This window comes from Dreissena polymorpha, chromosome 12 (genome assembly GCF_020536995.1).
Source record: "Dreissena polymorpha isolate Duluth1 chromosome 12, UMN_Dpol_1.0, whole genome shotgun sequence".
Classification (NCBI taxonomy): domain Eukaryota; kingdom Metazoa; phylum Mollusca; class Bivalvia; order Myida; family Dreissenidae; genus Dreissena; species Dreissena polymorpha.
In genome coordinates, this window is record NC_068366.1 from 59,568,611 (window position 1) to 59,583,254 (window position 14,644).

Here is a 14,644-nt window from a genome sequence, read left to right on the forward strand (position 1 = left end):
CTCAACGCTCGTATCAAGGAAACAAATGTTCTGACCAAATTTCATGAAAATTGGGCAAAAAATGTGACTTCTAGAGTGTTCACATGTTTTCACTATATACAAATAGAGAAAAATGCCCCGCCCACTGGCGGCCATGTTTTTTCACCAATCTGGACCATTTTCAAACTCGTCCGACATATCAATAAAACCAATGTTTTGATTAACTTTCATGATGATTGGGCAAAAATTGTGACTTCTAGAGTGTTTACAAGGTTCCTCTATAGCCATATAAGGAAAACTGCCCCGCCCTGTGGCGGCCATGTTTTTCAATGGACCAGAACCACTTTTGAACTCAACCAACATATCATTAAGACAGACATATAGACAAAGTTACATGAAGATTGGGCATTAAATGTGACTTCTACAGTGTTTACAAGCTTTTTCTTTTTTTTGACCTAGTGACCTAGTTTTTGACCCAGCATGATCCAGTTTCAAACTCGATCGAGACATCATTGGGACAAATCTTCTGACCAAGTTTCATAAAGATCGGACAATAAATGTGGCCTCTAGAGTGTTTACGAACAAATGTGGACGGATGGACGGACGACTGACAAAGACCAGTCACAAAAGCTCACCTGAGCAATCAGGTGAGCTAAAAAAACACAATTACTTTTGAAATCTGCCTAGATATCATAACTATTTTTTTAATGTCCTGAGCAAGTTTCATGCCAAGATTGCCAAAAAATATAATTACTAGACTTTTTAAACCATAAATGTCTCGTCTAATGGTGGTCATGTTTCCAATGGACAAGAAACATATGTTATTTGTCAGAGAAATCATTTAAACAAACGTTCCAAGCAAGATTCATAAAGGTTAGGCAATCAATGTGGACTTAAGAGGGCTTTTTTTCCATTCAACCTTGTGGAAATACTTTAAGTCATAGTTTTTCAGTACCATTTGTGATGCAAACAAGCAAATTCGTTGAATTGATATCCCTTGCCAAATTAATTTTGTTTATGGATGGATGTAGAACTAAAAGAAAAGGTATAAGTGAAGGGTTGTGCCTGATAATTGAGAACAATTACATCAGGACATTTTGAGAATCAATTTGAGTATGGTAGAATCATTACCAAATAAGGCATATTTAATCAAAATGTGTGATTTTGACCTTTGTGTGTGACTTTGACAATGACCCTAGCAACCTGGATCTTATATTTGACACTCAGCTAGATAATGGAGAACAATTGTGGACAGTTATTAAAGAATCCCTTGATGCATAGTAAAGGAATGACTAAATAATGAATAATTCATCAAATTTGTGACCTTGACCTTAGCCCCTAGGATTATGGGTGTTGAATGTGAAGCACCTCCAGATGATTGAGAACAACTATGACAAGTTCCATGACTCTGGCTCATGTGTTATTGGAGATAAAGATCTAAGCTTATATTAAAAAGCATTTTTTTTAAAGATACAAAGGGCCATAACTCTGTTATTAACAGATGGTGTACAATGCCATTTGGCGTGCATCATCCTCTTATCCATATATATACTCATACCAAGTTTCAATGAAATCCTCCAAAGCACTTCCAAGACATAGCTCCTGACACAAAAGTGAGCTTTTTTTTCAAGATACAAAGGACCATAACTCCTTTATTGACAGATGGTGTACAATGCCATTTGGCATGCATCATCCTCTTATCCATATATATACTCATACCAAGTTTCAATGAAATCCTCCAAAGCACTTCCAAGACATAGCTCCGGACACAAAAGTGAGCTTTTTTTCAAGATACAAAGGACCATAACTCCTTTATTGACAGATGGTGTACAATGCCATTTGGCATGCATCATCCTCTTATCCATATATATACTCATACCAAGTTTCAATAAAATCTGCCAAAGCACTTCTAAGACATGGCTCCGGACAGATTGACGGACGGAAAGATAGACGGACGGAAAGACAGACGGACAACGCCAAAACAATATCCCTCCGCCTATGGCGGGGGATAAAAAAATGTTTCTAAAATACTTAAACACATGTTTTTTTGCATGAAGCACCTCATAACACTTTTTGCTTACAAAACAAACTGACAAAATATGTGACAGTATTTGTGCAAAGACCACAAACCTTTTGTCCGTCAGATAATCGTTCAACTTGTGGAATATGTGACAGTATTTGTGCATGGCTGGAATATCCTGAAAACAGGTCAAGGCCACATCTAGTGTTCTCGGCCGAGGAGGGTGGGGAAAGCAGATGGTGCTCATGTCGACTGGGCCCAGCACTCCCAAGCACCTGCTGGTTGCCTCGACAACAGACTGGTTCTTACATTTACTCAGCTCCACCAAACTGCACACCAGTCTTAGCAGGGTGTCATCTGAAATGGTCAACAAACTCTTTCATCAAGTCTTTTTTGGATACTTTATCCCAATCACCCTATATTTTATGCAAGCTTGGTCAGGATATAAGGTGTAAATGCAGTTTATTTAATAGCTCAATTTGTTCTAGAGAAATACATCAGATGTTATTTTGCTATTTTTCATAACAGTGGAATTGTTGCAACAATCCCATACACAATGCCAAGACATAAACAAACTTACTAAAACTAAAACCTAGCTCTGACGCTGCAAGCCATGTCTTTGAAGTTGATCTCAAAATTACAAGTAACTATGACAACTTACCTGTTTTCAGTGTCTGCAGCTGGTCACTATTCTCCTTCAGCTGTCCAAACAGGAAGTGAAGACCTTCCAGACGTAACTTGGATCCAACAACATGATCGCTACTGGCTGACAGGAAATGCTCGACCTCCTTTAAAAGAAAATCTATAAGTATTTAACTGTCCTGTTTTTGATAACAAAAACATGTAGTGTTTGATTTATCAGAGAGGCTGTAATTTTTTTTTTGCCTAAATATAACCATGGCATACAGATAAATGAATGTTACAAAAATATTTAATATTTAAAATATAGTTTAAAGTTAAAAATGAACTTATATTAACTCCAAACCTGTTTAAAATTGAATCTTCCTGCAGCATATTTCAGTTTTAGGTGCCTTTTTCTACATTCTTCAAATGCTGGTCTGTCTGGAAAGTTATCAAGGGCCACAACTGCGCTCACTAAATCACCTCCTCTTTCAACAATCAACAGTTTCAGTATAGCCAGGGCCTGCAAAATGTTAATTCAAAATTGTAAAGCCTTAAAATTTAACTAACATTTTATGCTGGATTCAGATAGAAAACGTTGAATTGCACCCATTTTTGTTCAACACCATGTCATTAACATCACATTTTTAATTGATGCCATTTCTACAACATCACATTTTTAATTGATGCCATTTTGATTGTCTTGTTTTCAATGTGTCTTTTAAAAAAAAATTGAGAGGGTATCTAGCCCTCACACCAACAGGTTAGTGCGGCACTTCTAAAATAACCTGCTCATAATCAAAGCCAGGACAAAACTGGTGCAGGCTTTATGTATCATGTATCTAATGAATTTGTTTGTACATTAATTGTTTGGTTCCAAGCTTACAGCATTTTCACTTAAACATAGTTGACTATCAATACCCATTGAAATTACCAGTTAAACACATTCTACCTTATGAAAAATAACCAATTTCTATGTACTTTTGATTACATTATTCATTGTTTAGGTAATAGATATAAGAAGTTCTGAAAACTGTCCATGAGGTAAAGTATTGGATGGTCTGAGAAGCAAAGCCCAGATCTCACGCTGAAGGCTATTAGATATTTTGAAGAACAGGCAGTTTGAGGCTTCCGTGTTTACTTTCATGTGCCGTCTAGGATATTGTACTCCAATATAGCTGTTTAGTAATCAGATCAATGTTTTAAACAGACAGCCTATGTCCCAAGTTTGCTTACCTGATACTAACTATCATGTACCATTTAGGCATTTGTAGACCCAAATATTTGTAAAATAATAAGATCAATTTTTAAAGAAGACAGCCCGAGGCCCTAGGTCACACATCCAAGGAACTAAACTGTTTTGTGCAGCTCTTGTGAAGTTTGTGTAATAATTGCTGCTTCTGATCTTGCTTTTTACCCAATATGATTTTTAAAATCGTCTTGAGATGTCATGAGAACAAAATTAATGTACTGGTACTGATCAAGTGTCATTTTGATTGAGCAATAAGTTTGATTTTTAGTGTGTTAACATGGTTGTACTGAAGACATTTAAAGAAAACTGCCCCATCCATTGGTGGCCACAATTGCAATGAGATTTCATAAGAAAAACCTTCTGAGCAAGTTTCAATATTACTGCACCTAAAATGTGACATCCAGAAAATTAACAAGGTTTCACTATAGCTATATAAGGGAAAATGACAGCTTGGGGCCATTTTTTTCAACAGATTGGTATCATTTTTGAATGCAGCGATAGCATAAACCACTCAGTTTCATGAAAATTGGACTTAAAATGTTACTTCTATAGTGTTGACAAGATTTTTCTCTTATTTGACCTGGTGACCTAGTTTTGTTCCTCATGTGACCCTGTCTAAAACTAGTCCGAAATATAATTGGGAAAAGTTTTCTGACCAAGTTTAATAATGATTCGACAATAAATGTGGCCTCTAAAGTGTTAACAATTCAAATGTTGCTGACAGACCAGACAAGCCTACAAATGATCAAGCAATGGCGTTCACAGAAGCTCACTACGTGTGCTCAGGTGAGCTAAAAATGTGACTTCTAAAGTGTTAAGATAGGAACATTGCATTGGACTAAAAATGTGACTTCTAGAGTGTTCCCCTGAAAGTGGCTACATCAAAAGTCAGATTAAGACAAAATTTAATTTACATCCATATACATGTTCTATGTTACACTCCTTCTTTCACTGTATTTACCTTTTGACCAATATCGCCTTGACATTCAGCCACTGGTATCAAATTGCTTGTTATAAAACCCACATACTTCATCAACTCCTGAAAAAATGGAAAAATTAGTGGAAATGTATGATCTTTTTTATTATAGTAGAATCAACAAATTCATTGTTTCTTTATAAATTATTAATTCATTGTCTGTTTAGAAATCAATATATTCATTGTTTGTCTGTTTAGAAATCAATTAATTTATTGTTTGTCTGTTTAGAAATCAATTAATTCACTGTTTGTCTGTTTAGAAATCAATGAATTCACTGCTTGTCCCTTTAGAAATAAATGAAATCATTGTTCAGGAATAAATCTATGAATGCATATTTTTTTTTATACAAAATGTTATAATATTTTTCCGCAAATATTCATGAACTTAAATGTACAAACCGTTGACACCATTGTAACTATAGATCTCATATTCAAGTCCATAATGTTAGAAATTTCAATAAATAATTGCAGAGTTAGTGAGAAAGCCTCTTTTTATGTTCTGTTGTGTCCATGAACACATCAGCTCTACTATATAGTTTGTATAAAATTCAAATTGCATGAATAATTAACACTTTCCTGCTCAGAAGCAAATTGAAAATGGCCATGTATACAACCAACATAAAACCAGAACAGACTAGGAGTTACTCGCAGTCTTATCAGGTTATATGCTGTTTACTGCTCATGAATATATTTGGGTTAAAAGCCTTTAAAACTTGAATCAAGTAGGAGAGGTCTTGCATTTAATTTGATTTTCCAAGGGACTACACATGTGTCCAAGTGCGTATCTAAGTGGTAAAGGGTTAACATATACAAGTGAAATATAAAAGCTAATATACATCCATACCTTAGCACAGGTGTCTATAGCTGTTTGACACACCTCCCCCAGCAGTTCCAATGCCACACAGGCAATACTCTCCCGGTAATAGCTGTCAATATCTTTCTCACTAAAATACAACATCTTTTCATCATCAAATGTGACTATTTCTCCAAGCATTTAGAAGTCAGCAATACCAGTATTGATATATCTCTGAACAAAGCTACCCAAAGCAAACCATATATTAAAAGTTTGTAAACAAGGGACAAAATTGTCACAAAACCAGGTTTTCATTGTGAAAAAAAATCTGATAAAGGGAGACAACTCAAACTGAACTTTTGAAATGAACAAACAAAATTAACCCCCTTTGTAAGTTTGTTTTAAAATAAATCTATTTTTAGTCGTGGCGACCTTGACATTGGAGATATTGACGTGATTCTTTCGTGCGACACACCGTCCCATGATGGTGAACAAATGTGCCAAATGATTTTAAAATCTCATAATGAACGACAAAGTTATGGCCCGGACAAGCTTGTTCCGCCCGCCCGCCAGCCCGCCAGCCAGCCAGCCCGCCCGCATTCGCCAATCTAATAACCAGTTTTTTCCTTCGGAAAACCTGGTTAAAAACCTGGTTAAAAACCTGGTTATTAATATTAAGTTTACTTTTACCTTAAATGCCTATGAGCCAATACTCTATTTTGCAGTATAAAGTCATCATTGTTGCTATTATTGTGATTCTTGCATTTTGAAAATCATAAAGTAAGGACAAGCCTGGATTGCCTCTTACTCAAAGTATATTTACATTACGTTACAATTGTTGACTATTGAAAGGGGAGGTAATCCACATGGGTACTTACATGGGTCGGTCACACATGTCTATCAGCAAGTATACGAGTCGTGTGATCACATCCCGGAGCACGAATGCCCAGCTGCCTCCTAGCTGTGTGTAAAAATGCTTCAGCAGCAGACGTGTGAACAGACAGTACTTGAAAAGCATGCTGCGCTTGTAAGACATTCGTCGACTGGTAAAAAGTGCAGATGACAGCTTCAGCAAGATCTTCTGCAAACTGTCCTACAGTAACACATGAAGTTGTGTGGTAAATTCTTGCCTATCGGTCACTGCTGCATATTAAATGCTTCTTTCTGGTACTGAATTTTGTAAGGCTGACATGAGAAATACCAATTCTTAAATAAACTGTTTCCAGGTTATCAAATGAGAACTGCTAAAGTAGAAATCCGTTGTTTTAATTATTTATTTCAATTAATATAACTATCGTGAACAAATGAGCGAACACAATCAAGATTGAAAATTCATGGCAATAGTGTACCAGACGGTGTAACATAATTTTAACATGTAATGCTAAACAATCTTACACAATAACAGAAAAAAGATTGAATTATTCATCTGTTGTTGATTAATTTATGGCAATAAAAAAGAAAACAAAGCTCTTTTCTTTCACGAAAACATAATATAAAGTGAAGTGATTTGATTAAATTCAGCAGCAGTCAGACGACATCTTAAACAGACAAAACTACTTTTGAAATCACAGTTAAAACAAGATAAAAGGCAGTTTACGGAGGTCTTGGAAAGTATCTCCACGATTGAAGAATCAGCCCCAAAGCTTTTAGTGAGATAGTCCAGTGTTGCAGACACCGTTACTCCACTGTAAAATGGGGGGTTGGGCTCCGGGTTGGTGTCCCTAATCAACAGTAGAAGATTTTAGAACTAAGCCTGACAAAAATGCATGCGTTGCTCAGGCACTTTTTCCAAAAAATGGGAATGTGAGCGGATTTTTTGTTACATAGAAATATTTATTTTTAAATGTTGTTTTTGTTTACATATAAGTATTTATTTATATATGTTGTCATTGTTGTTTCAATCAACAAAAAGAATACATTCAGATTTCTTTCCTTGACACCCAGGCACAATGGCAAAATATCTATACATAACAATTTATTTGGCTTGAAAAAACATAATTGGCAATATAAAACAAACGTGAAAAACTATTCATTATTAAGTTTAAGCATTATAAACAACAAGAAATCAATGATTTACCTAACTAAGTCTATTTTCCCTAAAACTATACATAATTAATAACATTTCTTAACAGACTGACAGTTAATGATTGGTTATGTTTTATTGATCAGTATTTTTTTCGCCATTTTTAAACAGCCCCATTCCTCAATTCATCAAAGTTTACTTATTGGTCACAGGGGTATTGAAAACTACATAATGACATTATACGGTTAATTGTCCTTTTCTATAATCAAGAAAATATGGAAAACCTACCTGATGGCTCCAACATCATGTTCAGTCTCATGCAGACACAGAAGCAGGTTGACCACGATCTCATCCAGATTGCTTACAATCTCACCTTCAAGTACCTGATGTTAAGGAGCAAGATTTATTTGCATAAAAAAGTACATTTTGTAATTTATAGGATAATGAAAAGAATTAATTCTGTGAGAAGTGGCTAATAAAACTGTGTGTGATTTCTTGTTATAGATATGAAAATTACAAAGAAATGACTAGAAAATGGCAGTTCTAAAAATAAGCAATCTTTTGTACCGTAGGTTTCCACGTATAGCGCGCAGTGTTATACCTCCAAAATTCAAATTAAAAAGCTGGTGCGCGCTATACATTGATACAACGCTATCCTGGCTGATAAATTGGTAAAAAATATGTTGTGTAATCGTAAATAATCAAAATGGCTGCCATGTTTTTTTCCAGAAAACTACCACCCTATAATCGTACAGACTGAGGGGCCATTGTCGAAACAACAAGAAGTCGCTACTGGTAGATATGAATGCGGTAGAAGAAGTTTTGGTCAAAAATAAATTAGTTTGAATAAACTTACGGACATTTCTTTGTTTGTGTTTTTACACTTCTTTATTGACGAATTCCCATGGGGATTGTTGTCAACATTCCGGAGAGCAGGCAAGGGTAGGTGCGAACAAGGTCTTTTTTGCGGGTAACGGTAGGTGTCATTTTGCACTTGCAGATGTTAATGAGTAATATGTGCCACGACTTATTAAGACGCTAATTGACATTTGAGACACTAATTGACACTTGAGAACGTGAAGATATGCAATTGCATTTTGTGTGTATAAATATTGAACGTTCAACAGTGGTGTACCTCAACAACTGTATCCCTGTCTCTCATGCGACATTCAAATTTACCGGTAATGCCCATGCTTTCCCCGAGGAAAAATCACAGGATGTACACAAATTCTTATTTTCTCACGTTTTTCACGAAATGCACGTGGACTGTTAATCTTTTGCTAGAAAATTTCAAAATTGTCAGATAAGTATAGTGCTATGCAACCCATGCTCCTAATCATAATGACGCTTCCTATTTTGAGTGCTTAATTAAGCTTTCCAATGCCCCGGATTATTGGATTGTGCAATAGTAAAATGGCGGCCATTTTCGGTTCGATTTGGTGGTTTTATTGTCTTTAAATATTTTTTTCTCCATTTTTGCATTTAAAAAACAGCCTGCGCGCTATACACGGGAGCGCGCTATACGTGGAAACCTACGGTATACAAGCACCCCAACTAAAACAAACAGATGAGAACAGTAACCCTTGAATAATGGTATATTCCTAAGGCTATGATCATTTAAAACTGTATTTTTAAATATGAGCAAGAGAAAATAAAACCAAATCAAACTACAAAAGTATCTTAATTGGCAAAAATTTCAAAAAACCATTTTGTTAGATTGCTCATATTTTCAGTTAAGACAAAGTCAGAAAATAAGAACAATCCTTGGTGAAGTGTTTCAAAACTTACTGGTTTAGTTAGTTCCTGAACAAGCAGGTCATATGCTGCAGTAGCTTTAGTAGATTGTTTCCTGGAAGCGAAGGCAGGCAGAATGTGGGTCATGGCATGGGGAATGTGCGCCCTGAGGAGGTCCCCGAGGGGCTGCCCCAGCTTGGCCCCAATGTGCTGTATGTCCTGTAGGGACTTGCAGGCAACCAGCTCTGGGATTAGGACATTGGTGTACTCCCTGCAAAGTATTGGTACTGATATGATATGAGCTATGTTCTGGGAAAACTGGGCTTACTGCATGTGCGTAAAATGTATTCACGGAATAGCCTGCAAAGTAGACAAAGGACAACACTTTCAGATTTAAAGGAAGTAAATCAAATCTAGTTTAAGCGAAGTGTCGTCCCTTTAAAGCCTTTGTGGACTGCATAGGCTTATTTGGGACGACACTAAACACACATGCATTAACCAGAAGAATGTGTCCCCTGAGGAGGTCCCTGTAGGGACTTGCAGGCTGCCAGTTCAGGGATCAGTATTTTGTTGCACTCCCTAAAAAGTATGGGTACCGGTATGATACGAGCCTTGTTCTGGGAAAACTGGGCTTAAAGGTAAGCGAGGGACGAAAATTTCTAGTTTGATGGAATTTTTACTTTTAAAAAAGTCCCTTCTTAAAATCCAGTATAGACTGTTGTCCCTTATTAGCCTGGTAGACAGGTGACTATAGAACTGCTGTCAACAGGTGACCATACAATTGCTGTCGACAGGTAACCATAGAACTGCTGTCAACAGGTTACCATAGAACTGCTGTCAGCAGGTAACATAGGAAAGGTTACCATAGAACTGCTGTCGACAGGTGACCATAGAAATGCTGTCAACAGGTGACCATAGAATGGCTGTCAACAGGTTACCATAGAACTGCTGTCGACAGGTGACCATAGAATTGCCGTCGACAGATGACCATACAACTGCTGTCGACAGATGACCATAGCACTGATGTTGACAGGTTACCATAGAACTGCTGTTGACAGGTTACCATACAACTGCCGTCGACAGGTTTCCATAGATGACCATAGAACTGCTTTCGACAGGTTACCATAGAACTGCTGTCAACAGGTTACCATAGAACTGCTGTCGACAGGTTACCATAGAACTGCTGTCGACAGGTGACCATAGAACTGCCGTCGACAGATGACCATAGAACTGCTGTCGACAGGTTACCCTAGAACTGCTGTCGACAGGTGACCATAGAACTGCTGTCGAAAGTTGACCATAGCACTGCTGTCGACAGGTTACCATAGAACTACTGTCGACAGTTGACCATAGAACTGCTGTCAACAGGTTACCATAGAACTGCTGTCAACAGGTTACATAGGAAAGGTTACAGTAGAACTGCTGTTGACAGGTTACTAAAGAACTGCTGTCTACAGGTTATCATAGAACTGCTTCATACTGGTACAGCTTTCATTCACTCTACTCACCCATAAAACTGCTTAAGACTGGTACAGTTCAGTATCTGGAATGGAAACCTCTCCACTGGGTATTCTGCAACCAGCCATTTGTGTACGAGGTAAGGGAGATGACTGGCCACATACGTCTCCAGGCTGCCGTGACCAAGCATTGAGGACACCTTGGACAACAGCTGTAGAAAAGATTAAACAAAGTTTTACTTCTACCTCATCATAATTCCTTAATTCAAAATCCAATAATTGCATGGAAACAGTTTTTTTTCTATTTTTAGTTACAGTGACACTGACCTTGACCCAAATGACTCAATATGCAATCTTAAGTTAGCCTCCATGAGAGTTAAATAAACACAAAAATCCAGGACAATACCTTCTCCTAACTCAAATTACGAAGCAGAATTGATTTTCCTATTTAAAGTAACATTGAACATGACTTGACAAGTTCAAAATACAATTCCAAGTTAGGCCTCCATGCAAGTCTGCTATAACCAAATTTCATCAAGATTGGTCAATGAAATCTTATGTTATTAAATGGAAACAACATTTTGACACCACCAACCAATTAATGTTTATGTTTATTTTAAATGTAAGACGTTAACATTTCTAATTTTCAGCTGTACCTTAGGCTTCCACTTTTTCTCAATGTAAAGAGTTTTAAACAAGGGCTGTTTGTAAAACATGCATGTCCCCCATATGGGCTGTCAGTTGTAGTTGCAGCCATTGTGTGAATACGTTTTTTGTCACTAAGACCTTGACCTTTGACCTAGTGATCTGAAAATCAATAGGGGTCATCTGCGAGTCATGATCAATGTACCTATGAAGTTTCATGATCCTAGGCGTAAGCGTTCTTGAGTTATCATCCGGAAACCATTTTACTATTTCTAGTCACTGTGACCTTGACCTTTGACCTAGTGACCTCAAAATCAATAGGGGTCATCTGCCAGTCATGATCAATGTACCTATGAAGTTTCATGATCCTAGGCCTAAGCGTTCTTGAGTTATCATCTGGAAACCATCTGGTGGACGGACGGACCGACATGTGCAAAACAATATACCCCCCTCTTCTTCGAAGGGGGGCATAATTAATGGAAGTAATTACTCACTTAGTTAGTATAAGCATTACTTTACCACGACCTGAAAAGTTTTCTTAATAGAAAATGAAGGAAAACAAGATGTGTTTGTGAAACACAATGTCCCCCTATATAACGTTTGACCTTGTAGGATGACCTTGACCTTGACCCTTCACCACTCAAAATGTGCAGCTCCTTGAGATACACACGCATTTCAAATATAAAATTGCTAGTTTCAATATTGCAGAAGTGACATTACATGCGCAATTTTCACCCATATATTTGACCTTGAAGGATGACCTTGACCTTTCACCACTCAAAATGTGCAGCTCCATGAGATACACATGCATGCCAAATATCAAGTTGCTATCTTCAATATTGCAAAAGTATTCATAAAATAAGCGATTTGGGCCACATATATATGACCTCTGACCTTGAAGGATGACCTTGACCTTGACCTTTCACCACTCAAAATGTGCAGCTCCATGAGATACACATGCATGCCAAATATCAAGTTGCTATCTTCAATATTGCAAAAGTATTCATAAAATAAGCGATTTGGGCCACATATATTTGACCTCTGACCTTACATGATGACCTTGAACTTGACCTTTCACCACTCAAAATGTGCAGCTCCATGATATACACATGCATGCCAAATATCAAGTTGCTATCTTCAATATTGCAAAAGTATTCATAAAATGAGCGATTTTGGCCACATATATTTGACCTCTGACCTTGAAGGATGACCTTGACCTTGACCTTTCACCACTCAAAATGTGCAGCTTCATGAGATACACATGCATGCCAAATATGAAGTTGCTATCTTCAATATAGCAAAAGTTATTGCAAAATGTTAAAGTTGGCGCAAACCAACCAACCAACAGACCAACCAACCAACAGACCAACCAACAGACAGGGCAAAATGAATATGTCCCCCACTACTATAGTGGGGGACATAAAAAGAGTGGGTTATTGTGAAATTTTGAAAGAGTATTTTAAGGAATTCCCAAAAAGTGGTCAGTAAAATAATACATAATCTAGCAGAAAATCAATATTAGCAGAACAATTATGTTTTGGCATTTCAGTTTATTAGCATAGTTGCTTCATATTTAACAATTCATATGAAACACTTAATTAACCACATAATGCTTATGAATGAAACCTGCTTAATTTCAAATTCGTTTGATGTCATGATTTCAGGGAAACGCATATGTATATGTTTTTAGAAAAAAAAGGCAGGGTGGGTGATTAAAATAGGTTTAATATTATATGGACGAATTATGGATAAAAAGTGTTTGAGAATCAAAATAATTTACAGAGTAGTTTTTGCTATTTCTGTAATAATAATTATTTTTTTGTTGCAAATCTTGTTATCAAACCATTCTGGCTATTACCCTTGTGATTTAATTTCTATTTATTTATTGTGACTCCAATATACCTCATTTATTGTGTGGGTATAACAAGCTCCAACCTGCCTACCTTGCAGACTTTGCCCACATTAAGACTCTTCTCCTTTACGAACTGCAGAAGTGAGAACAGGGCAAGCTTCTCACAGACATCGCTTTGGCAGATCACTGACCCGAGGCTCGTCAGCAGGGTCGAGTCCACCGCGGTACAGAAATCCTCACGCCTCTCTGCCGACAGGTTGGCCTGCAAGGGGTACAGCGGAAAACTAGAGTAGTAACAAGAGATTGCCAAGCAATATGGTCCCCTACCGGTGAAACACCACAGTTGTCAGTAAAAAAAAAAAAAAATCTTTTTTTTATATATATTTGTTGCCATAGCAACCAGAATTTTTGACGTAGGAACAAAATGAAATGACGTGCATAAACTCCATATTGCCATCTATCCATGTTTCAAGTTTCATGAAAAAATATGAAGAACTTTTAAAGTTATCGCAGGATCCAGAAAAGTGTGACGGACAGACTGACGGAGTGCAAACCATAAGTCCCCTCCGGTTTGACCGGTAGGGGACAACAAACATATTCCCTATCAAAACACCAATGGCTATAGTATGCAGCTTATTGTAATAATCATGGTACAGAAAATCTTAGTTGAAAAAGGGGCACAACTTTATAAATTTTAACACCGGATAATAACAGTTGGAATTTTTATGATATCAGGAACAATGGATGTGTATTGTTTGTTACTAAGTGCATGACTGCTGCATTTGACAAGAATGTGAATAAAGATAGACATAAATACAGACAACTATAGTGAATCAAACAAACTGGTCCTCTACTTTGTTGCAAAGGGTATACAATTTTGTACAGAAGTTTTATGCCATAGGTGCTTGTCTGAGCCAAATACCAACAAATTCAGATTAATGTACACAAATTCCAAAATATTATTTTTATATTATACTTATTATTTGACTATTGCATTCTAGACATGTAGAAAGCAAAAGGCTACCTCTGCTGTTAAATCAATTAGTTCTTTCAATTCCTTGAAGAGAAGTGCAAACATGCTTTCCTGCGTAGATCTGTCTAAGGGTTCCTGATACGAATCCTTGTTCCGTAGAAATAACCTGACAGAAAACAAACACAATCTATAGATCAGTAAAATTTAAATAAAATGAAAAACTTCAACAGATATATAATTATATGACCATATTAATTTTTGATATTATGTCATGCATGCTCGTATGTAGCAACATTTTACAGCACAAATTTAATCTTTT

The 14,644-nt window shown here is 36.7% G+C and overlaps 1 protein-coding gene across 3 annotated transcripts in view; it reads right to left on the reverse strand.

Moving 5' to 3' along the window:
- The window catches only part of LOC127852742 (serine-protein kinase ATM-like), a 98,325-nt gene that overhangs the window by 54,851 nt on the left and 28,830 nt on the right, over positions 1–14,644 (reverse strand). For all 3 annotated transcript variants that reach the window (XM_052386701.1, XM_052386699.1, XM_052386700.1), the window contains 12 exons: positions 14,377–14,491; positions 13,444–13,614; positions 10,907–11,067; positions 9,453–9,669; positions 7,953–8,047; positions 7,239–7,362; positions 6,520–6,734; positions 5,693–5,792; positions 4,834–4,911; positions 2,985–3,143; positions 2,661–2,787; positions 2,110–2,356 (listed from right to left, as the gene is read on the reverse strand). In XM_052386701.1, coding sequence (XP_052242661.1) covers positions 2,110–2,356; positions 2,661–2,787; positions 2,985–3,143; positions 4,834–4,911; positions 5,693–5,792; positions 6,520–6,734; positions 7,239–7,362; positions 7,953–8,047; positions 9,453–9,669; positions 10,907–11,067; positions 13,444–13,614; positions 14,377–14,491 — 1,809 coding nt within the window. The remainder of the gene's footprint in view (positions 1–2,109; positions 2,357–2,660; positions 2,788–2,984; positions 3,144–4,833; positions 4,912–5,692; positions 5,793–6,519; positions 6,735–7,238; positions 7,363–7,952; positions 8,048–9,452; positions 9,670–10,906; positions 11,068–13,443; positions 13,615–14,376; positions 14,492–14,644) is intronic.